The sequence below is a fragment of the Euprymna scolopes genome, chromosome 21 (assembly GCF_053919585.1).
Source record: "Euprymna scolopes isolate OS-2025 chromosome 21, ASM5391958v1, whole genome shotgun sequence".
Taxonomy (NCBI): Eukaryota; Metazoa; Mollusca; class Cephalopoda; order Sepiida; family Sepiolidae; genus Euprymna; species Euprymna scolopes.
In genome coordinates this window covers 45,563,494-45,589,692 of record NC_136502.1, presented here as the reverse complement: position 1 = coordinate 45,589,692, position 26,199 = coordinate 45,563,494, and the positions used below count along the sequence as shown (strand labels likewise).

Genomic DNA, 26,199 nt, shown 5'->3' with positions numbered 1-26,199 from the left:
ATCTGTGTTTACACCACCTGTGTGCTAACCACACTGTTGTATTACTTGTCATATACATATGCGCACACAAACATACACGCCCACACACGTACATATATTCACATTCGCGTACATACACTCACATTCACGTGTATACACACACACGCTAACGTACACACATGTACTCACATACACGCACGCATGGACAACGTCACTTCCCCTTTCAAAGGAAATCCACACATGCGCAAAAGACCACCAGAAACACCTATAAAAGCAAGAGACAAGCTGTTTCCAGCCTTTTTTCCAACTCGCTTTCCGAGGTGAGTGGTCGGCGCACCAGCCGCTGCCGTTTCGGCAGGTGCACGCACGCGTGTGCCTCAAGCCACTTTCTACTATGTGGGACAAAAAGCCAACAGACAATACGTACACTTTATACGCTTTCTCTCTCCATGAACTGGATTGACATTCTCACTCTTTCTCTCTCTATCTAGTACTTGTGCCAGAGAACGCCACCGCGCAGCTGACTGCTAACATAGCGCACAGTTTAACTGATGTCAACCCTCTATCTTTTTCTTTGTCTACACGCTGGACTATCATTCCCGTTTTCCACTACATCACTCACTTCTCTTCCCACGCGCGAACAAACGATAGTGACCCGAACATGAGATGAACACACATTTCCTTTTTCCTTCTATACTACCAATCCCGCAACAAATGATGGTTACACCTGCGCGGACATGAACACATGTTATATCTAAAACATTCATTCTTTCAACAGTAAATAAACAACACGTTTATCTATTCCAGCAATTGAGTCTTTGTTTCCTTCATTCCATTCGTTTCATTATTTTTCTTTTGTAACGGGATTAGGATCTATATATCCTAGTCCTCTACAGACGTATCAAACATCAAATGGCAAGCACAAGTACCCGATACTGAAGTCCTTGTGAGAGCATGTTGCTCTAGTGTTGAGACCCTTGTAATCAGATCTCACATGTGTTGGGTGGGCCACTTGGTTCGAATGAAAGATTGTAGGCTGCCAAAACAAATTTTTTACGGGAAGCTGAAAAATGGCAAGTGCCCTCAACACAAGCCTAGGAAGAGTTTCAGGGACTCTACAAAGAATAATTTGAAAGTCTTACAAATCGACATCAACACATGGGAAGATCTTACTCTGCAAAGGCTGAAGTGGTGAACGTTTGTACGTGAAAGTTGTGATGCTCTAGAGAAAAGAAAGCAGGCCCACAGCAATGTGAAGCGAGAGCTTCGCAAAGGTTTAATTGATGGTCTTAACTATGACACACAAAGCTGGAAATGCCACACTTGTGAACAAGTGCTTTTGTCAAAAGCTGGCTAGGTCAACCACCTTAAGTCACACAAACTCCTGTCCAGGTCAACTTTGCACCTATTAATCCGAACCAAACGATCTGTTTGACATGCAGCAAAGTTTGCAAGTCTACTGCTGGTTTGAGAAGACATGTGATTGTTCATAGAAATACCCTTCAACCTCCAGAGGAAGTCAACTCGATGGAAATTGCTCAATTTGTATGTCACATCTGCTTCAAGATGTGCAAATCTACGACAGGAGTGCAGAGTCATCTGAGATGGCATGGACGACAGGATTAGGAGACCTCAATGGGACGGCAATCATCTGGAAAGATGCAGCAATCATCATCATATATGTTTATGTGTGTATTTATGTATATTTGTATATGTATATATGTTTGTGTGTGTATGTATGTATATGTATGTGTATATATGCATATATATGTATGTGTAAGTATATGTATGTGTATGTGTGTATGTATATATGTATACGTATATGCATGTCTATATGTGTGTGTGTGTATGTATGTGTATATATGTATGTATGTATACTAATGACCGTCTTCAGTGTCATGTCTGCTTGAGGGTGTGCAAGTCGCTGGCAGGACTAAAAAGTTATCTTCGGCACATGGACTTTCAGTGACTGAGGAAGTGCCACTCATCTGACAAGACGTTGCAATCACACAGGCACACACACACACATGTAAAACACTTATGGAAAAAAATAAATATAAGTATTCGCCTATATGTTATTAAAAAAATCATGATTGTGGATTGATATTTTATGGCAATTGAAATTAAATTTTACCATATATATATATATATATATATATATATATATATAGAGAGAGAGAGAGAGAGAGAGAGAGAGAGAGAGAGAGAGAGAGAGGGAGAGAGAGAGAAATGTATATATATATATATATATATATATACACACACACACGGGGAGGGGGATATAACGGAGAGTGTTAATCTATAAATTTACCCAATATCATTTTTTAAAGCAAAGTTTTCTAAAGAGAAATATTGCGAATACAAAATCGAACATTAGTCCATCGTTCCTTTATTTTCCGAAGGGACGAAATTTAAGTCGTCACCGGCGGTACGTGATCTTTTTCTTTTTATGGTAAAAAAAAAGGAGCTTTTTGTCCTTAACTTTTTGTTTCTTTTCAATTTTAAATATAATGAAAATTGTAATCTTTATCGGTTGAATTAACAATAGAAAAAAAAAAAAAAGAAAAAATAAACGATGAAGAGAACAAATAAAATTGACGGAGAGTAAAAGCAAAATTTATTTATTTTAATTTAATTTTTTTTTTTGTTCGAACTTTTTTTGTTGATAAAAACAAAGAAAAAAAAAACGACCTTAAAAACCAATTTGTATTTCTCCAAAGTAAGTATTTTACGTTTTTATTTTATTTCATTGTTTTATGTTTAAATTGCTGAGCATTTTTCTATAATACTCAATAAAACAAACAAAAAGAGGCGAAAAAAAAAAAACAAGAACAAAAAAAAACAAAAAAAAAACAAAACAAATACACAACTAATAAATGCTACCAAAAGCAACATAAGTTACTCTTCTACCTATATGGATAGGTTTTTGTTTTGTTTTTGTGTGTGTATTTTAACTTATTTTGAAGCGTTTAATTACTTTGAAACAAAAGTATGGCGGTTTTGTTATAGCCTCGATAATCGCTCAACAATTAAAAATTAAACAAAATACTAGTAGAACGTTATATTTTCACACGATTAGTAACATTGAAGGGGATTCAGGTTTGTTTTACAATCCACAAAAGTACGAAAAAATTGTCAAAAACAAATATATAACAAATGTTATCAGAGGTAAGATAAGTTACTCATCTACCTAACTGAATAAGTTTTTAATATCTTTATTTAATGTAAAATGTTTATTCAGTTCGAAAAAAAAAATCGAAAACAAATAGTGTTGAAGTTTGAACGCTACGTATAAACAAGAAAAAACTGCCGCATGTCTACATTTTTGAAGTTTTGACCATTTTTTTTCTTGTTCGCACGTAGCGTTCAACACTACGGCACTTCTGCATGTCAGTGACATGAGGCGAATAATGTGTGTATTTTAGTTTCAAGAACCGTCGACAAATGTCACATGTCAACCAAAGAACAGGGGCCGATAACTCTTCCTTTTCTAACAGAGCGTGCAAACTAAAATTATATATTTTGCTACATTTTTATCAAATCTTTCTGTACACACACACACACACACACACACACACACACACACACACAATATTATCCTTAAACGTCTATAAATGTTTCAGATTTTTAAAATTATATTTTGATACATTTTTATACAACCTTACCATTAAAAAACAAAACAAATAATTCTAAAAACAATCTATAAATGTTTTTATCAAATTTATTTTCAATTATGAATCATTCATTGAAAAAAGAAATTATATTAATACATTAAAATTATATTTGAATACATTTTTTATACAATAAATGTTTCGATTTTCATATTTTTGTGTTATTTTGGTATTATATATTTTTGCGTTATCGTAAACACTTGTTTATATTTGAGGTTCACATAATGGCAGCTAGACGTCAGTTCTCTGTAGAAAAAACAGGGGTCGATAACTCGTCTCTGTTACTAATATGTCACTGACATGCGGAAGTGTCAACACTACTTGTTTTTTGTTGTTGTTAGTTTTTATTTCGAACTGAATAAAAATTTTACGTTAAATGAAAACTAAAAACTTATTCAGTTAGGTAGAAAAGTAACATCTTTCTTTTGATAACATCTTTTTCGTACCTCTGTGGACTGGATTGTAACAAAACTTCGGGGTTTCTACTAGCATTTTATTTATTTCGTTGGTTAATGTAAAAAAAAAAACAACTTTGAATTGTTTGTGTCTATATTGTCGCCGCAAAATCGTATGTGGAAAAAAATCTCACCAATATGCGCTGAAAAAAAAAAAAAAGAAAACAGAAGAAAGTGTTTTATTTATTTATTTATTTTTACAAATAAAATGAAAAGCCCTCCTCTAGCAGTGTCAGAAATAGTCAGTAAAAATTCGTGGTAAACACTAGAATATTTAGACTTACTCTCTTCTTGAAAAATGTAATTCAAACCCTATTTTTTTTTTAATTAAAGGAGCAAAGACCAAAATTTTAAAAAAATAACAGGTTTAATAGCAAATTATGCAATATTTGTTTTTTGAAATCGGTTTTCTGTAAAAAAAAAAGATTTAAAGAAAATCAACAAAATTTTACTTACTTCGATTATAAAAAATATATATAAATTCCAAAAAATCACTTACCTATAAAAAGTACTATTCGATGAGTACTTCAATTGTTCATTGTTAAGAATTTATCCATATTTATACTTATATTCCATCTCCTTTTTAAATAAAATACTTTTTTAAACAAGGATTAAAAAGAAAACGCGAACTCAGATTTTTTTTTAACTGTTCAAATAAAGGGAGACAAGTCTGATTTTATTCGCCTTTATATTCCAGTGGCTTTAAAGGGACATAATTAATATCTCTTTTTATTGCGTGCTGTAAACAAAAATTAGTATTTTGGTGCCTCCGTAGTTAAAAACTGAACACATTCACTTATAAGTTTTTGCCGTTAAACAAAAAAACCAGTCAACCGATTTTTTAATTTTTTTTATTCTCTTAATGAAATACATGAGTTTTTGATTGATATATTTTAATACTTCTTTATCGAGTGAATTTTTTTTTTAATATCTAAAAAAGGAAAACATTGAATGAAATAGAAAAAATTGTCGTAAGCGTCCGATATTTACTTGACATTCTAAGCATAACATAAGCTTCCACTTTAAAAAAAGAAAATCAACGTGGTTTTTTTAAAAAAAAAAGGTTTTACACTTTGGACTTTACAGGTAAATTTCCAAAAAACACTTCTTTTATTTTGTTTTAAATTAGAATGATTTATTTATTGATCTTTTATCTTCAATTTGTGATATATAAAACTTTGGTGAGTAAATTAATTATTAAAATTTTAATAGACATTTCAAAATGGGAGGCGTGAAGTTAAAAAAAAAAACCTTTGTCTAAAATATTATACTTGGTTTATTGGAAAGAGCCTAAAATTTCACATTGAACCTGAAAATATCGTAAAAATTGAACCAATAGAAAAATTTTCATAGAATTTTAAAGTTTAAAAATTAAAAAATATTTAACTCGTAAAATTCAATTGATTTCATTATGTAAAAAAAAAAATGGCTGCATGAACGCACGCAGGCACTTTATAAACACTGTTTTTTAAAAAATAAAAAATAATATTTCTAGTATTTTTTAAACAACTTTAATAGTTTATTTTGGAAGTATATTCCATAAAGAAAATAAACAACCCACTTTAAAAAGAGAAATTACGAGTTTTTTATATTTTATTCGCAGTTTTGTGTTAGGGGTGTCAAAAATTTCCCTCAAATTCTGATACACCTAGTCCTCCTCCTTTTAAAAATTATTTTTTTCTAAAAATACAACTAATTAATTTAGTTTTTTCAATGGTAACTATTTTAAAGCCTACAAGTACAGGTAATCATATTTATATTGCCAACCCGAGCTTAGGGTTAGTAGCAATCTCTAACAACTGCATTCCCGAAATTAAGATAGCAAAAATGGCATTCATCTTGACCTGTTGTCTCCCAAATTTTCGTCTGCAAAATTTTAATCATGTGACTACGGTGTAGCAAGAATAAAATAAACCATTCATTCAAGAGCTGTTTGTGTATGAATTTAGCTGAAAAATAAACCAGCTATTTTTTGCATAAGGGGTGGGGGATATTTACGATATTAAAAATTACTTTATTGGTACTTATGCGCTTATGTTACCGGGCTGGCGGGTGTTTTGTAACTATTCTGTACTTTCACCTAACAGTTTGATAAACAAAAAAGATATCGTAAAACTTGAAATTAACTTGAAAATACTATTTTAAAAATAGCACGGTAACATAAATGCATAAGAACCACTTTATTTTATATATATATATATATATATATATATATATATATAACTACTTCATTTACTCACATAAATTTAATATACGAAAGTATAGATTTATGCGTAAACTTTAAGTATTTACTTAAAAAGTGCTCAATACGTAGGTAGAGCTAGTTAGTGGATACTAGAAAGCTGATTGGCTAAATAGAAATCCTCAACATATATAAAAACAAGAAACAACCACAAAATTCGCGCATAAGCCTGACGAATCCTACAGTGGATGAAACGCAGAATATTCAGTGTAGCTTAGTCGCCATATATATTTTATAAATTACTATATATATATATATATATATATATATATATATATATATATATATATATATATATATACTAGCATGGGTACCCGGCGTTACCCCGGTGTTTGGGGGTGTATTACTTAGCAAAAAAAAAAACGGTCAATTTTTTTAACTTTGACCCCTATTATGACCCCTTAAAATTTATTGTGTTGGGATAAAATCCAGTTATTAAGTTAGATCCATGTCCAAGAGACCTATATCTAAAATTTCAAGTGTGTAGACTCAAAATTGTCGGACGAGTTTGGTAGAGTTCTCAAAGGTCAAATCGTTGAACTTTGACCTCCTAATCACCAAATTTCTGGCCAAAAACCGATCACATCGATTTTCCCAAATCTCAGTACCCTGTATATCAAATTTCGAGTCTGTAGACTAAAAATTGACAGAGTTATTGCATAGGGAAATGTATACAGACACACATACAGACACTTTCACTTTTATAGATATACTAGCATGGGCGCCCGGCGTTACCCGGGTGTTTGGATGTGTATGTTGAGCAAAAAAAAAAAGTGGTAGTAGGAAGGCAGGCTCGAACCCGTACTGCAAAGGAGGAAAAGAACGAGGTAAAACCTAACATTTATGCTGTTACGACGACCGCCAAACTGGAAGCAACATTTTTTAAAATTAAGGCTAGGCAATCTAAAGGAGAGGATAACTTTCAAAAATATCGGCGAAAAAAGTGATCCCCCCCCCCTGTAGAAAAGTGCCTAGTTGAAGGGGAAGATATTAATGTTTTTAGCCAATTTTTCGATATTTGTCGTATGAAAGATCGAACTTTAAAACGATACTGACCTTAGTAAAATCCGTAGCCTCTATTGAAAGTTTAAGGCAGACATGCAAACAGACATACATACATACATACATTTATATATTGGTAACTAAAAATTTTCGACCCAAACTGATGGAAAAGCTTGCCCTATCTCTGAATACCCTTTATGTAAAATTTCAAATATTTAGACCAGAAATTGTCTGAGTAATTTGGAAGAGACCGCAGAGGTAAATTTAAAAAAAAATTTGACCCCTATTATGACCCCTTAAAATTTATTGTTTTGGGCTCAAATCAAGTTATTAAGTTAGATCCATGTCCAAGGAACCTATATCACTTTTATATATATATAGATATATATATTGGGAGGGGGGGTACCACTTGTTATAGAGTCAGTTCAGGAAATTGCTGAAGCAGTTTATGATATAAAAAATCATTTTATTATATTTTTTTTTTGAGGAGGGGGGGGTGACTTAGCGAGATAAAGCAAGGCCACCGAGAGGAAGAAGGCCTGTTAACTGAAAAATTCCTGCAGGTAATTTAGGTGAGACTTGTCAAACTGTTACTGTTGATACTATCTGAGGGCATTTTTAAAAAGAGCATTAAAACATGTTAAAAAGAAAAGAAAGGAACCCGATTCGATTAATAATAAAACTGAACTTTATTATGAATTTAGGGAACAAAGAAACATATTAAACAAAAACAATTCTTTGCCTTCAGGACAAGATCATGTTGTAGTATCTGTTCTGATGCTACACTTCACCTTTTCTATTCTCAGTCGGTGGAGAAGAAATCCTTATTTTTGTTACTATCCAGAGTACCCCTTATTGGGAGTTGGATTTTTCTCCACAAGATTATATGTTGAAATAATACAGAAATTACATTTAAAGTTTTGGTTTTCTGTTCTTCTATGTCCATATTTTCCCATGTATTTCGTCAAAATATGTAGCATATTTTCATCAGTTATATGGTTAGGAATCCTATACTCCACCATAGTCTTCATTTTCATATCAGTGCAAAATACATGAATATGAAAGTGAAGTTCACATAGCTAAAGAAATAATCTCACCATGATGTGAACATTGGTTAAAAACTAAGAAAATTTAGTAAACATCTACGATATTAAATCATAATCATAAATCTCCCTTCATAATGACCCCGCTAATTAATTCCCTAATAGTAGCCCCCTGCTTCAAAGTGGCACTGTGCCTTGTTTGGGGTGAAAATTGAATAAAAAAAAAAAAAAAAAAGAAAAGAGTGGTGAATTTGGGAGGGAACATTATTATTATTATTATTATTATTATTATTATTATTATTATTATTATTATTATTTCACTCACTATGAGTTGTCTCACAGGCGATAATCATCAGTGATCACTCACTGGCAGTAACCTGTGGTGTTCCCTGGAGACCGAGTGACAACAAGTCTCCTCAGATTTCCAGTGTTCTCCACCTCTTGACCACTCGTGCAGATCATTGCACGTTGTCGCAACAGCCGTTTGCCATTGATTTCTCATTGGCATTAGCCCTTGGTGTTTCCTGGGGTTTGGGTGACAAAATGCCCCCCCCCCAAGTACCAGATTTGAACTGTACACTTCTAGTTAGTACTCTCCGACCTCGGTCTTTCCATCCTTCCTGACCTTTCATAACTAGTTGATGTGGAGCCAGTCGATGTCATCTACACTAGTTTTTTTTATTATTACAAGAACCCAAGTTTGCCCAGCTGAAAAATATCCAGTAAATACAACGTTGTTTAGTAATTCGTTATTTTTTTGCATTTCCAGACACCAAACATGGATATAAATATCACTAAAACATCCGCTGGGTCATAAACTTCATTTCGGTACCTAACTTGCCTATAGGCTGAGACAAACCGCATCACACACACAGACAGACAGTACGAAAATTTATAATAGGATTATTGTTATATAATAATAATAATAATAATAATAATGGTGCTTGTGCAGTGTATTCACCATGCTATATTTTAGATAGTATTTCCAAGTTAAATTAAATTTTTATAGTATCTTTTTTTTTCATTAAATTGTTAAGAATGGCTTTCTAAATAATAACATTATTTCAGCAAAGCGCGTATAACATTTACTCGTACTTCATGGGGAACGTGGACCCTGTATAAAGTGTTTTTATTTAATGATTTCTCCCTATAAGCGCATGTGCAAAAGGTTTTCTTTGGTTTATTTAATCACAAAAACTTTTTTGCAGGTACTATTTGAGGCCAAAAAGTGGTGGTGGTGGGGGGGACATTATTTGAATATGTATGAAAAATAATTTAACAAAAAAAATCAAAATCGTTAGTGGAGAAAATAATAAAAAAATTAAAATAAAATAAAAGCAAGAACAAAATAAAAGTATGAATCAACTTACCCCCCCCCCAAAAAAAAAATAAAAAAAAAATAAATAAATACACGTACGATTAAAAAAATAAAAGTTTGATTTTATACAAAGAAAGTGAAAGAAAACGCTTTCAGGGAGCAATCATTAAATAAAAACGCCATTTACGCAGGGTCCACGTTCCCCGTGAAGTACCCATTTATTTATAAAATAAAACACAAGAAAATATGTTAACTAAAATTTTAATGTACTCTTTATTTTTTAGTTCATATCAAAACTTTAATTAAAACTGATTAGTTAATGAATTTTTAAGATGAATTTGTGTTCATATGTCTCGATAGAGAACATAGAATTTCCTATTTCAGTCATGTAAATTATTTACAGTTGAAATGTTATAAAACAAACTTTAAGTTTTAAATATATTTCTAAGAAATAAATTTCGCCCGGTGCTAAAATATTGAATTCATCAATCGTTTTAGTTAAAAAAAAATACTGTTGTGAAAAATGCTTCTAACTTTAAAATATTTAGAAATACTCAATTAAAAGTTCTATTTATTTTTAAAAGAATGGACTGAAAAATATTCTCATATAAAAATTGTTTGTTTTGCAGTTTAAACAAATAAATAAAATGAAATATTCGATTTTCTTTGATAGACACATTAAGAAAATTTCAAAAACAGGTTCACTTACTGTTATAATTTGTTAGATTAAAATTATCCCAATGTGCAATTATATAATTATCCGAATGGAAAGTTGTTCCTTTTCTTTAGAAAAAAAATACACGCACGTTTGAATCACCTTCATAAAATTACCAAAAGGGGCAACGAAAAATATTTTTTATGGCTATTAGCGTGTAAGGAGCAACAAAAAATATTTTTTATGGCTATTAGCATGGTCACGTGGTTGAACACAAGAAACTTTAGGCACCATATACCTACATGTTGATCTCGTAATGACGTCACGCTGTTATGTACAAAAAATAATTTTATTTTCAGTTGCGCTTGTGCTTTATTTCAATTTTGAACGAATTTGCATGTAAAAAAATGTACTATTTCCTCAGTTGCGCTTTATTTTATTATTTTAGATAGTTGAAATAAAGAGCATTTAAAACTACTTAAAAGTACAAAAAAATAATGAGCCATGTTGATAGAAAAGTAACTTTTATTAGTAACTAGCGGAGGGTACCCGGCGTTGCCCGGGTGTTTGGAGGTGTGTGTGTTAGAGGGGGGGGTAACAACCCTGTTTAAAAAAAAAAAAGTTGGTCGGGTGTTTGGAAATGTAAAAGAAAAAAAAAAAGTTTTAGTAGGAAGGCAGGCTTGAACCCCGAAACCTTGACGGGAAGGTGGAAACGAAATGGAAAAAACACCATGAGACCTAACCATCTCGGCCACAAGGGGAGAGGAAGTGATGTGTCTTAAGTTAACGTTTATAAAGTGAAATTGACAGGTGCGAGAAAGTTAAGTCGCATGATGTTTGACCTTGAAACATGACGCGGCTGCAAGCCAGTTTTTATTTTTTTATACCGAAAAGCATAACGAAAACACGGCAATCGAAAAATAATCTCGAAAATAGCGCATAAAAGTCAGGCAAATAAAAAATATACGTGACCCCCGGTCATAACTCATAGATATTATGATTTAGACATTATATAAAAAGTTTTAAGAAGGAGTAAGCCGACCGAGAAACCTGGCGAAAAAAGCCTTTGGCGGACATACACAAAAAATGCACACACACACACTAACACACATTTTCGCTTTTATATATATAGACTAACCTGGACGCCCGGCATTGTCCAGGTGTTTGAAGGTGTATGTTGAACAAAAAAAAAAGTGGTAGTAAGAAGACAGGCAGGCTTGAACCCACACCACGAAGGAGGAAAAGAACGTGAAAAAAAAGTGACGTCTTTGCTGTTGCACCTATCACCAAACCGGAAGTGGCAAAAGTTTAAATTAAAGCTAGTTAATCGAAAAGAGGGGATGGCTTTCGAAAATATTGGCGAAGAAAGCGCCCTCTCCCTGCAGAAAAGTGCTCAGTTGAGGATGAAGGAATTAATGTTTTTAACCAATTTTTCGATATTTGTCCGAAGGGTTGAGCTTCAAAACGATACCAATCTTGTGAAAATCCGTCGCCTCTGTCGAAAGTTTTAGGCAGACATACATACATACATACATGATGATTGCAACGTCTTGTCAGACAAGTGCCACTCCCTCAGAGACTTAAAGTCCATGAGCCCAAAAATGACTTCCATCACCACAGGACCATTTTAATAGACAAATGCCTGAGGGAGTATCTATACACAGATGATGTTACAGAGTCTTAGCTTTGTACAACAGATAAGTCTCTCTTTCGGTTCAAAATGTTGAGATCCAGCAACAAGCAAGAGCAAGATAGCCAGCAACAAGTTAAACTGCAGATCAGCTTAATGCGGGTACTGGTCTCCCGCTTTATGGTTTTTTAAATCAGAGATTTGCTTATCCTAGAAAAGTTGAACCCTTTTTCGGGGTCAACGGCCAACTAGCACCATGTGTGTATGTGTGTGTGTGTTGGGGTGGAGAGGGCTCCCGTAAACCGTGGTGAAGGCAACATACATACATACATACATACATTTAAACAGACAGGTGAAATTTATATTATAGATGGTAACATTTATTTATCTATCTTTTTTTACTCTTTTTTCGTTTGTTTGCTGCAACATATCCAAAAGAGTTTTATAAGTGCGGTTTTAACAACAGAAACAATTCAATTCAAATAAAACAAACTAAAAGGAACAAGTAATGAATGAAATTTTCCTAACAGAAAACATTTCAAATCCGAATAAGTAGTAACATTATTTTCCAGCAAACAATTTATCAACAGAAATAAACAACAAAAAAGAACACGTATTGAATTAAATCCATAACAAACGTTATTTGAATGAATGGTTTATTTTATTCTTGCTACAAAATTAAAATTTTGCAGACAAAAATTTGGGAGACAACAATTCAAGGAGAACCAATATGATTATTTTAAAAACTTATTTTAGTTTTAACAGTCCTTGTGTTATCGTGAAACAATAAAAAAAAAAAACTAATGACAGTTTTTTTTTCCATTTCTATTAATAATTTAAAAAAAAAATATTTAAAATTTATTCATATGGAAATATTTTATTTCAAAACATTAACTTCGTTTTAGCACTTCTTGTTTTATGACGAAACAATAACAAAAATTCCCCCAATTTTTTTTTTATATTTCTATAAATAAAGTTTTCTTGGTACTTGTACAGTTTAATCAAGACACTAAAAAATGAAAATATTGGAAAAAAAGTTATATTGTATGTATCCGTTATGGAATGAAGTTCTCCGGAAAAAAAAATTCACTTAATTTAATCAAGTATTGTCTTTTTTTTTTTTTTTTTTCACAGCAAAAAACAATGTGTTATGATACTGATCAAAAGGTAGCCATGTTTCGGTTTTTCGAAAGAAAAGCTATGATTTAACATGGGGAGGGGGGGGTGTCGGTGCTTTAGACCGAGTTATCTCCCCGTGGAGTGTTCTAAAAATCCAAACATGGCTATCTTGATCATGCTGTCATAAAAATATGTTTTTCCGCTGTGTAAAAAAAAAAAAAAAAAAAATACTCAATTAAATTAAGTGAAATTTTTTTTCAGAGAACTTCAGTCCAAAATGGATACGCACTATATAACTTTTTTTTTTTTTTTTTTTTTATATTTTCATTTTTTAATGTCTTGATTAAGTACCGTTTTCTTTAATATATTTTCTTTTATTTCTTAGATAGAATGTCTTTTGCAAGTTTTATCACATAATTTTGTCGTAAATAATGTATCATAAAACAAGATAGCTGTCTTCAAGTGAATTACGAAACCAAAACTGCCTTCATTATTCCACCAAACAATTCCAAGAGTACCTCTTAGGAAACGATAAGCAATGCCTAGTGGAATGCATATAAAAATAAAAGTTTACTTTTTTTAATGTTTATGATAACACATGAAGCATTAAAACTAAAAAAATATTAATGCTTGTTAAGATAGTTGACAGATCGATTTTTTTTAAATGTGTGGTTTTAAGCCAAAACTACAGTACTTACTCATCATGTCGAAAATAGTAATATATCCAAAAATTCATCAAGTAGTTATCATGTTTTTAGTAAAATAAAGTCTATCCCTATCGGCTAAAACAAAATGCTAGCCATTAAAGTGTCGAAAAAGGAGATAAGTACGTTCCCTGTGTTTGTAATCTTCAAGGTGTTCACATCTAGGGAAAATGCCATTTCCCTCAATTTTCTGTAAAAATTACTTTTAACTATAAATAATTTTCTACTTGCTGAATTTTCGTAATTTTTGGATATATTACTATTTTTGACGCGACAAGTAAGTACTGCTGTTTTTGCTTAAACATATTTAAAAAAATCAATGTCAACTTTATCTTAACAAGCACCCAAATTTCTTTTTGAATAAAATATTTCTATATTATTTCATTTCATGCTTAGTGACTTCCATTTCGTATTTACATCATTTGTATTTGTTTCTGACGAATTAATTTCGGAAACACAATTGTTAGAGATTGCCGGGTTAGTGAAGGCACCATCTGTATTGATTCAGTATTCGGTTTTGTGACAACAATATTTTTGTATGATTGAAGGATAAATATGTACAACGTATGAGTCCGCCGTGTGCTTATTCACCTCAAAATACTTTTTTAACGTAACTACATGTCAAAACCATGAAAAGTGTAGCAAAAAGAAATTAAAAAGAAAAAACAATTAGTCATTCATGCAGTACCTGTAGTTAATGGACAAGAAATCAAAAATATCAAAAATATACTACAAATAATTTTTACCAAACGCAAAAAAATTTAATTTTTTTATCGACCTTCATCAATCTGTTCACTTTAAAGTTCCACTACAGACTGAATTAAAATTAATCTTTTCTTTGCTTACTCTGTTTTCTGTTGTCTTTGGAGAAATCCTTCATGGCTGAGACAGTTTTAATTTTTGTTCCTATCCAGAGTGTCCCTTTTTGGGAGCTGGATTTTCCCCACATTAAAAGCCGACCTTGTGTCTAACTTTTCCCTCATGGGGAGACAAGTGAATAGGAACATCGTGTCTGAGCGTGAGCCCATATCACTTTAATTCACTGAGAACTAGTTCGCTTTGCATACAATCAATTACAACAATTTGTACTAAATCATGTGTGCACAAATTCATACTAGTGCATGTATTATCCATAATCCAACATGAGCACAAAAAAAAACTTAAAATAGTAACAAAATTATTTTGGTTGGACAATTTATCACCAAATTATGACCTTTTAAAATTTGTTGGTAATTGGAAAATTTTCTGTTTTGTGGACTATTGAACTAGAAACAAAATCTAATAGTGTGTAAGATCAAATTTGATAATAGGGCTAAAATTTAAATAACAAAATTTTTCACTTTGATTTTTTTTTTAATGAAATACAACTTAAAACTATTAACAAATGTCCCTTTTTCATTATGGAACTATCTTTATATACTTAGAGATACACAAAATTGTGAACACCATATTTGAAACATATGAATAACTCTACTATTATATAAAAGTTACTTTGTGTGTGTGTGTGTGTGTGTGCATGCGTGTGTGTGTGCATATGTGTGTGCGTGCGTGTGTGTGTGTGAGTTCCTTCCTCATAGGTTCCAAAACAGCTGAGCATGTCTTTTGCAAATTTCACACAAAGGTCATTTATATTTCTGGTAGTGTTGTTAGATAGGTTTCGTGTAGAATAAGAAAAGTATCGAAAATCCAAAATTCCAATCTCAAAAATAGTCTTTCTTCTCTTATAAATAAAAAAGAAATTTTACGGGAGAACATTTTACGTTACCCCGGTGTAACCTTGGCTGGTGTAACGTAATATTCCCCTGTAAAAATTATTTTTTATTTTTAAGATCGTCAAGCCAAAATATCAGCTGACATGATATTGTAAACAAACACAGATGGAATTTGATGAAGGACATTATCATTATTATTTTTTAATTTTTTTTTTAGCGAATTAATGCACTGGACAAATTATTCCTCATAATATATAATATTCAATCGATGATTGATTCTATAATAAACATATGTAATCTGCATAAATTAAAATATCATGTTTAAGTGTATTGTATGACCAGGCAATATCGCACATCCCGCTAGTTATAAAATAAATAAAAAAATAAATCGCCAGTCACTAAGATAGTAGTTTGGAAAAAAAAAACCAACAAAAAGTAACAATACAATTGTACATTTATAAAGAGAAAAGATTTATCAAAATAATCCCAAATAAATGAGATATCACAAGTAGAATTTTAAGAGATTTTGCTATATTTACCCATTTTCGCACTCTAAACTAGGCTGGTTTGGGGTACGTAATTATAATATTAGAAAAATACCCGTCCTAAGACAAGTAAAATTAATTCTCCCCACCCCCAATTTTTTTTTTTTTGAACCATGTTTATATTCCTTAACGAAGATTAAATTGAACTTATAATGCTTCTAATCCTTATGCCTGAAATCATTATGTAACATGTTTGTTTCATTTTTATATGGATCTGAGATTGTATATGAAAGTCTCGCAAAGAAACAAAGGAAAGAAATTCGATATGAGTTTTTTGTTTTTTTTTTCAATTGAAAGAAAAGGTATTTATACCAGTCTGCATGAAGCTGCATGATACGTATTTACCAAGCCAGTAACAGTATGGTAGCACTCTTCAACAGTTTCTCAGTCTGCACCAACAACCAGTTGCTATGTCTGCAGCTCGGCCCATGGCATATGGTTATCTGACAATTTTGTTAAAAGTTTGGAGGACTAATAAGTCCTGCATCTTGTTTTGTTTTTTAAGTTCCTTTTGCACCAACACATGCTTAAGTCCTCTCATGCCGCCACATGCTTCCAAGTCACTGTCCCTGTGACGTGCTTTTATTTTTCCCTCACTTTTCTTTCCTTCCTCTTCCGTAACGTCACCTTATGCCACTGTTGGTCATTTGCATACATGAGATGCCACTGTTGCTACATACATGTTAGTGGCTGCATTACAATTATTCCAGTTTTCGTCAGAGTCAATATGATTTTGATTCTAGAAAGTGTCTAAAATCTAAGGCTTAAAGGGTTTTAAGAAGAAATTAAGATTCAATTTGATATAAATCTGAAATGTTTCGAGTTTCAAATGGGATGTTGTGTCCATATTATGACCTCTAAAAACTCTTTAAAATACTTGAAAGAAGCTGAAATTTGGGGAATATATGATGTTTAATATCAATTGCTAAAATTTCATAGAAATCAGGGGCGTGTATTTTTGCCCCCTTTGCCTTAAAGTAAATTAAACAAAATATAACCCACATTACCACCCTTACATCTAGCAACTATGTTCCAAAATTCGTTATGATCAAATAGTTTAGGAAGGAATCATATACATATAAACATATATACATACCAAATTTTATATAGAGATTATGAGTTGAAGAAAGTTTCTTAGGTTAGAGTTGAAGGTAAAACTTTGTAATGTTTCAAAAATCTGAATTGAGATACAGATGCCATTGTGCTGCTTTCTGGCACTATTTAATTTTTATTTTTGTTTAAATTGTTTTTTCTATTTTTCAGAATTTACATCAGCAGAAAGTGATACTTCGTTCTTGAAAAAAATGGAGAAAAATTTGAATTCACATAAAGAAGTCTTCAGAATGGAAAGTTTGGAAATTACTACTAAGGAAGGAGACACGATAATGGAAAATAATGACACGGATATTCACATAACAAAAAAGAACTTGGTTGCAGAAAAAGGGGAGAAAAATTCTAATTCACGTAAACAAGTCTTGAAAATGGAAACTTTGGAGATTACTTCTAAGGAAGAAGAAGACATAATGGAAAATGACGACGCGGATATTCACATAACGGATAAAAATAATGGCAAAACATGCGTATGTGAAGTATGTAACAAGACAATTCCCTTGGTGTATCGCAAACGACACGCACTAGTTCACAGTGGTGAGAAACCATTTGTCTGTGAAATTTGCAACCGACCGTTTTCCAGGAAGTACGGACTCAAAATTCATATGCGGACGCATACTGGAGAGAAACCATACCAATGTGAAATCTGTGAGCGAAGTTTTGCCGGCTACTCGGGTTTTCAAGTTCATCTACACACTCATTTCCGTCAGAAAAACTTTCACTGCAAAGTATGCGGCCAGGATTTTGTTGAGAAAAGCCATCTTCAATGCCATATAAAGACACACACTGAAGAAAAGCCATACTCCTGTAGTATTTGTGGCAAGGAGTTTCTTTGGATAAGCCACTTGCAGGATCATCAGTGTACCCCCTGTGACGAGAATCCGTACCATTGTGAGGTGTGTGGAAAGAACTTTCAGTCGCAAAGTGACTTCCTGTCACACCAGCAGTCACACGCTAGGGAGAAAACCTGCTCTTGTGAAATATGTGGGCGAGAGTTTGCCCGTAAGAGCCATTTGCAGAGTCACCTGCGCATGCATACTAACGCAAATGTGTTGGAGCCTCAGAACAATGCAAAGACAAACCGTGCGGAAAATCTTTACAAGTGTCAATACTGCGGCAAAGATTTTAATTCCAAGAGTCATCTCGAATCGCACACAAGAACACACACAGGTGAAAAACCATGCCAATGTATTGTTTGCGGGCGGGAGTTTTCCAGACCAGGCCACGTCCGATCCCATATGAAGACGCACACCGAGAACCAGGAGTGCAGCTGCGAGATTTGTGGGCGAAAATTTTCCAGGAGGCGGCATTTTTTGGCCCATCGGAAGGTGCACACAAAAAACAGGCCAAACGATAACTCTGTGGCTCAGGCGGAAAGTTCTGCTAATAAAGCATACGTGAAAATTTGCCGATGCGAGATTTGTGGTAAGGATTTCTCTGGAAGTACTAGCCTTCAGATACATGTACGAACTCATACTGGAGAGAAGCCATTCCACTGTGAAATTTGTGCGAAAGGTTTTTCCAGGCGCGACAGTCTTCAGATTCATATGAGGTCACATACTGGGGAAAAGCCGTATCACTGTGAAATTTGTGGAAAAGATTTTGCCGGAAATTCGGGCCTGGAAATTCATAGGCGATCCCATACTGGAGAAAAACCCTATCGTTGTGATATTTGTGGCAAGGATTTTACACGATCAACTAGTCTCCAGGCGCATATCATATCCCACACAGGCAAGAAACCATTCTATTGTGATGGTTGTGGTAAGGGTTTTGCTCGTAAGTTTGGTCTCCTATCCCACAATAAGATATGTGATGCTGACAAAAAACCCTTCAGGTGTGAGATATGTGAGCGGATTTTCCAGAAAAAGTCAGATTTTGATTCTCATCTCAAAACACACAATTAAGGGAAACATATTACTTAAGGATCAAATATATTTTCAGCACCCCAATTACACTAGCAGTTGAAAGAAACAGGTTTTATATAATACTAGCCTGGGTGCCCAGCGTTGCCTGGGTGTTTGAAGGTGTGTGTTGAGCAAAAGATAAAAAAGTGTTAACAGGCAGGCAGGCTCGAACCCGTGACACGAAGGTGGAAAAGAAAGTCAAAGAAAATCTGACGTCTTATCTCTGCTCCATGACGCAACCGGAAGTTCAGAACGTTGAAATTAGGCAAAGTTAATTCAACCGATATGATGACTTTCAAAAATGGCTCGCAAAAAATCGACCCTTCCCTGTAGAAAACTGCCCAGTTAAGGCTGAAGAAATTAATGTTTTTGGCCAATTTTTTGATATTTGTTGTCCGAGATGTCAAGCTTCAAAATGAGACTGATCTCGTGAAAATCCATTGCCTCTGTCAAAAGTTTTAGGCAGATATACAAACATACATACATACATACATTTAAACAAACAGGTGAGATTTATATTATAGATTATATTTAACATCATTGAAATCTGCATTTTCCAAACAAACAATTAAATGTTACATTATAGACTTATTTTGTGCCAGATTTGATTCACAGAGTGAACTACATTTCTGAGTGTTATTTGCACAATGTTTCAGATGATGTAACCTCCAACATTCACATCTCGAAATACACAATTAAAGAAACGTATAATATTAATTTCATTAATTACCTAAGGATCAAATATATTTTCAGCACTCCAGTTATGTTAACAGTTGAAAAGAATGGGTTTAGGATGATATTGTATCTGACATCACTGAAATCCGGGCATTTCCAAATGAATAAATGCTACATTATAGCTAGATCTTGTGCCACACTTGATTCAAGGAGGGAACACTTGATTCTAAGAGTGAGTAACTGCTTCCTTAATTTAATCCTTTAGACCTTACATTCCATAAACAATGAGGGAGAAAAATTGCTGTTTTCTGAGTTAGAATCTGTCCATCTAATACTTATTGTTGTTTTTTTTTTATATTGAATTAGTATTTTGTTTTTTAGTTCCTTACATCAAATGGCTTCATGCCTTGTATGGAGCGATTTCCATAAAAATGTAAGATACTTTAAGGCTCAAATAGCCTTACTAATAAGCCACTTACTCACCGGTCCTAGATATGACCTTAAACTATATCCGATGGTGAGGCCTCAGCTTGCGGGCTTTGGGGAGTGTGGAGCCAATCTTTAATTGCCATTGCTCCCAGGTCCACTCTGACCCAGATTGGTAGTACCTGTTAGGGTCCCAACTATGGGTTAAATAGAAAGCGACTTGAAAAAGCAAATATATTCTATTAAAAAATTTTTCTTCAAAATCACTGGATTCGGCATTAAATAACCTGAAAAGGGTTGATATGCCGTGAAACAAAAACGACCAACCAATCACTTACTCACCTTATTCCATTCTTGGCCTTTTTCTTTTACTGAAAGGTCACCACCTTGTCGAGGCTAAAAATCATTCAAACTAATGTACAAATAAAATAAAAATTAAACCTTCAATTTTTCTTCTTTTTTTTTTTCTATTGACATAAAAACTGTACCTTCCAATTTCCTTTTGTTATTGATAAATGTATTCTTATTGGAATTTTAAAAAAGATTATTTTTAAAAAATACTTTTTATTTCTACCATGATTTTCGTTAAGTTTGTGTCGCCACACAAATGAAAAAAAAATGGAAATTGCTTAAAATATATCTTGATGGCATTAAAATGGAAAGAGCTTCAAGATCAAAGAAAAAAATCTTAAAAAATTTTTTTAAATCTGACCAAAAATAAGGAAGTTATGACTATTTCTGTCCGTTGCATGTTTTTCTTTCTGTTGCATTTTTTAACGCTACTTTTTCAGTAAAAATGCCATATCTTTGTTAAAACATAAGATTAAGCAATGAAGTTGGCCATATAAATGCACTTTTATGCAAGGAATCCGAGTATGGAACTGAAAATCTCCAGAAATGAATGTTTTCCAAGAAATCTGCAGTAAATGCGCATAAATATATTATAATGCCATAAAAATTCCATGTATCACTAAACAAATCACATTTTTTAAATGAATTTAATTTTTTTCGACAAAATGTAGCATCCCTCTGCCTGTTCTACAAGTAGTTTAACGATGAATGCTCCGACGAACTGCAAGCACGTACCCTCTCTACGCAAATACCCCTGACAAACAGCAAAATCCCACCCCTTTACAGTAGAGATCCCTAGATGTAAGACAGCCTTCTACTCCAGTAGTTTCTTCTCCAGAACCGCTAGACTTTGGAATTCCCTTCCGGGTTTCTGCTTCCCCAACTGTACTGACATGCACGTGAACCGACATCTTGCTGCCCAGCTCCCCACATAGTACCCCTGTAGCTTATGTCTCTGATAGTAGCCCCCTACATTAAAGTGGCAATGTACCTTGTTTTGGGTGAAAATGTAATAATAATAATAAAAAAAAAAAACTCAAAGTAGAATTGTAATGCATTTTATATACACGAAATTGAACCCTAATAATAAGATTGTTTAAAAATGAATATATTTCATGATTTCTTTTGTATTGTTGTATATTAACACCAGTTAAATCCTTACCTGCCTCTCCAAAATATGTGATTCTCCCTTTTTTTTTTTAGGCAATTACATATGGACACTCTGAAAAACTTGGCTGAAATAAAAAAAAAAACAACAAAATATAAATTTAATATAAAAATTTAATGTAAAATAATTTCAGATTTTAGAGCCATTCTAACATTTTAGGGCAGTTAATCATATTTTTTTTTTTTTTTTTTTACAAAGGAATCACAACTTATCAAGGCCCGGAGGCCACTTGAGGATAATGGTTAATAGGTATACAATAGTCAATGTGATTATAGCGTTTTTAACATAAGTAGTGGGATTTTTGTAAGTTGGATTACATAGGGGGATGACTCATCAAGAACTTGTTTACATTGGACTTGAAGACAATCAGATTGTAGTTACCTGGGAAGTAGGCCAACGGAAGAGAGCTCCACAGGCGTGCAGTTCTAAGAAATAAATCTTGTGAAGTTTTTTTTTTCTTTTAGACATTTATGTATATTTTTAAGAGGGTCTTTGTAGAAGGAAGAGGCTTCACACCCAGACATCGAGTTAGTGGTAACAGGGCTAGTGAGAATTATATGTGAACACCCTGAAAACTTGTCAGAAAAAAAAAAACAAAATCAATTATTTTAGAGTGAGGGATTTGTTTTACATATAAATTTAATGTAAACTAATCCACCATTTCCAGGCCATTCTAGCATTTTAGAGCAGTTTATTTGTTCTTTTTAGATGATTATGTGTGGTTTTAATTTTTTTTTTTTAACAAGGGAGTCACCACTTATCCAGGCTTTGAGGCCACTCAAGGATAAGGGTTAATGAGTGTACAGTGATCAAAGGGAACATGTCGTAGTAATCGTTAGTAGTGGAAATTTGGTGAATTAGATTACTTAAGGGGATGGCTCATCAAGAATTTGTTCACATTGGACTTGGAGACAACCATATTCTGGTCAGTTGGAAGGCAGAAAAACGGAACAGAGTTCCACAAGCATGCAGTTCTAAGAAAGAAGCTTTGTTCATGGAATCTACGTTTAGGTTTAGGCACAGATAAAGAGTGGGGGGAAATTATTGATAGTGGTTTCAGCTAGATGAGTGTTTTTCATGAAAGTCAGAACGGGGGGGACCATAGATTGGAGTTCAGACGAGCACTTGTCATGAAAATAACGATAAAGCAGAGACAGACTCGCAATGTCTTCTCTGTGGGAAAGAGGTTGCAGGGAAGAGAAAAGGGCATCCTCTCACTAGGCTACAAAGTCTATTTTGAACTCTGTCAAGGTAGGATAAGCTGCTTCTAGCATCTCCTGCCCAGATGTAGCAACATTACTCCATCCTTGCTTCATCCTTGTTTGGTTTGTATGATGGGGGCTTGCCACTTGGACTTAGTGGTAGGGTTAAAAAGGAGATTTAAGCTTAATGGTATGACACGTTCATGGAAGGTACTTTTAGGAGGTGGGCTTGTCACTCAGACCTAGATTAAGTGGTAATAATTTTATATATATATATATATATATATATATATATATATATATATATATATATATATATATATATACTAGCAAAAGTACCCGTCTTTGACTGGGTTCAAAAACAGCCTACAGAAAATGGACTCTGATTTATTAAAGTATGATAGGTTATGAAAAGGAAGGATTGTAAAGAGATAGCTTTGAATTTGGGGGTATCAAAACCAAAGCAAAATATGATGAAAGTAAAAATAAAATAGATAAACCCCATAATTTATTATACCACACCTGTTCACACTGAAACACTTATCACAATATTCTGTGGATCTATATTAAAGAACCTTGTTAAACTTTGTGACATATTTCCATTCTATGGATCTCAGGTGCGAACGAACACCCCATAATTTTATTATACCATATTTCTTCAAACTGAAATATAAATTATTAAAGTATACTTATGCAGATAGATATGAAAAGTCTTTATTAAAGTTTGTGCCTATTTCCATTCTATGGAGGCCAGGTGCGAATTTTAATTTTTAAATTTTTTATTTCCATACTTTGTGGACCAGGCGCGAACGCAGACCCCACAATTTTAATGAACCACCGTTCTGCCAGATCAAACATACCCATTCCTGTGTCTCGATACATCTTTATCATTATATGTAATCAGTTTTTTGAAATAGTCAACCATATAGGAGCCTATTCGTGACCACACACACACACACACACACACACAGACATTCAGCTTTATATTATATATATATATATATATATATATATATATTAACTTTTCAAATAAAAAAATATCAATAAAACTGCTCTAAAATGTGAGAATGTTCAAGAAATGGGGGTTCATTATACAGTAAATTTATATATGAAAATTATAACCCCCCACTCTAAATTCTAAATTATTTTTGCTGTTCCCCCCCCAATGTATTACTTAATGAATTTCAGTGGCTGCCATTTTGTTTTTGGCTAAAATTGCTGTATGCCTTCCAAGATGATCCTGGCAGAATAAAGATTTTGGTACGTGTGCATATTTTTTTAAGGAAAGTTTATAAAAGAATCACAAACTGCATTCATTTTTAACAAAAATGTTTTTTTTTTTTTTTTTTTTTTTGCAAAATAAACGTAATTCATAAAACTTGTTGGCTTCAAACTAAGCCAACAACAACAAAAACAGTTGCTGCTGCTGCTTAAGTTGTAATTATTAGCACTATTAGTTAAATTATTTACTTTCGCTGAAAATGAGTTTGGAGGGAGACCCAATTGATATTCTTTTTTTCATATCAAAGGAGGAATCATCACAGAATTAATTTTAAAACATAAAAATAATAAAAATATTATTTTAATAATTACTTAGGGCTCCAAAAATATTTAGGAAAAAATTTTCAAAGCATATATTAAAGTTTTATTTTTAAGACAAAAAAACAAAAACGAGTGGACTAATTTATTTCATTCCATGACAATAAGTGAGATTGATATTTTTTCTTATTGTTTTCGAAATTTTATGATGAAATTCCTCAGAGGAATGGTACCGAGGTTTTAAACACCATGGGGAAAGTGAGGGGGTAAAAAAAAATCTTAAGCAAAATGTCTGTTTCATAAAAATATAATTTTTATCATTATTTTCCTAAAAGCTCTTCAAATATATCATGTAGATTATTATGTACTGGCAGGGAGACCCAGCGTTGCCCGGGATTAAATGATGATCAATGAATGAAATAAACCCATATTTTTATTGTCATCGAAATTGCTGAAATAAATTATTTTTCAATCAAATCAATTGGTTGTCTGCTTTAATTTGAGACCTATTGCGAGGTATCTGGAGGAAGCTTCACATACCTCTCGAAGTAACTAAGTTCACAATATATTGTAATCTATATTGCACTGTAGAGAACCTACTGTTGATTTTATAAAATTGTTATATGGCTTGCATTAAAGTTTAAAATGCAAGAGTCAAGTATCATGCTTCAATTGTGCTCTAAACAGAAACAATAATTTCAAACACGCCCCTGTCATATCAAAGAACCTACTGGTAATTTTATATGTTTGGCATTACTGATTGTGTGGTGATAATGGCTTGAATTAAAGTTTAAAATGAAAAAGTCAAGTATCATTGTGAAATTGTGATTTAAACAGAAACATTTATTTAGAGAATGCTCTCCTGTTATATCAAAGAATCTACTGTTGATTTTATATGTTGGGCCTTTCGGCTTGTGTGGTAATAAAACTTATCAAATGCACTTGTGATGTGAGGCTGTGTAAGATGTTAACTTTTGTCAAAATCACCTGTTCCTTTCATCAGATTATTTCGATTATCAATAATTATTGAAGACATTCCGACACAAAATGTATATAAGAACACTGCCAGGCACAATAATGTACCTCTGTGTGCAATTCAATAAAAATCGACCCAGCCGTTTTGGAATCCATAGGGAATGAACTTTTTTCTTTTTCTTTTACTTCTTTCGTTTTTCTCTCTTAATTCTATCTCCTCTCCTCTTTATTTCTTTTCTCTTGTCTTAGCTGAGTCAATTTATTGATTCAGTCAACATTGTGTGCAGCAACATTACTGGATTTTGTTTAACATTAAAATAAAACCTGGCCAGTTAGGATTGAGGATAGGTGTTGCATGGATAGAAATGATATGGGTGTGTGGTGCAAGTATTCAAGACAAGCTTGTCTGATGACTGCTGAGGAAGATTAAATCTGCACCTTATACAGAGATCTGTGCAGACCAGGAGACTGTGATGGTATGGTCATGTTGAAAGGATAGATGAGAGTTTTGAGCACGATGTAGAACAGCTGAAATAACAGGGTCAGTTCACATAAAAAAGACAATGAAAACATAGGAGAAAGTGGTAAGGATAGACTTAAAATTAAGACCTGGGCAGAATTAGGTTAGTTTGGAAATTAATTCAGTTCTTTTCATTGTAGAGACTCACTACATGGCCCATATTGTAGACAGTGAAGTCCTGCATCTTATATGACAATGATCTTGTTAAGCTCTATCATGGTCGAAATTTTGACAGAATTTCCTCTGATTTTTCT

General features: G+C 33.0%; 1 protein-coding gene across 2 annotated transcripts; it reads left to right on the top strand.

Moving 5' to 3' along the window:
• The first annotated feature begins 2,333 nt into the window (after positions 1-2,333).
• On the top strand, positions 2,334-20,637 carry LOC145242192 (uncharacterized). Of its 2 annotated transcripts, none has more exons than XM_080105188.1 (2): positions 2,334-2,407; positions 17,339-20,637. In XM_080105188.1, exon 2 carries the CDS (start codon positions 17,380-17,382, stop codon positions 19,087-19,089), a length of 1,710 nt encoding a protein of 569 aa, XP_079961314.1. In that variant the 5' UTR covers positions 2,334-2,407; positions 17,339-17,379; the 3' UTR covers positions 19,090-20,637. The 2 variants fall into 2 exon arrangements, with proteins under 2 accessions (XP_079961314.1, XP_079961313.1); XM_080105187.1 differs by having other exon boundaries at positions 2,401-2,698.
• Positions 20,638-26,199: the final 5,562 nt, after the last annotated feature.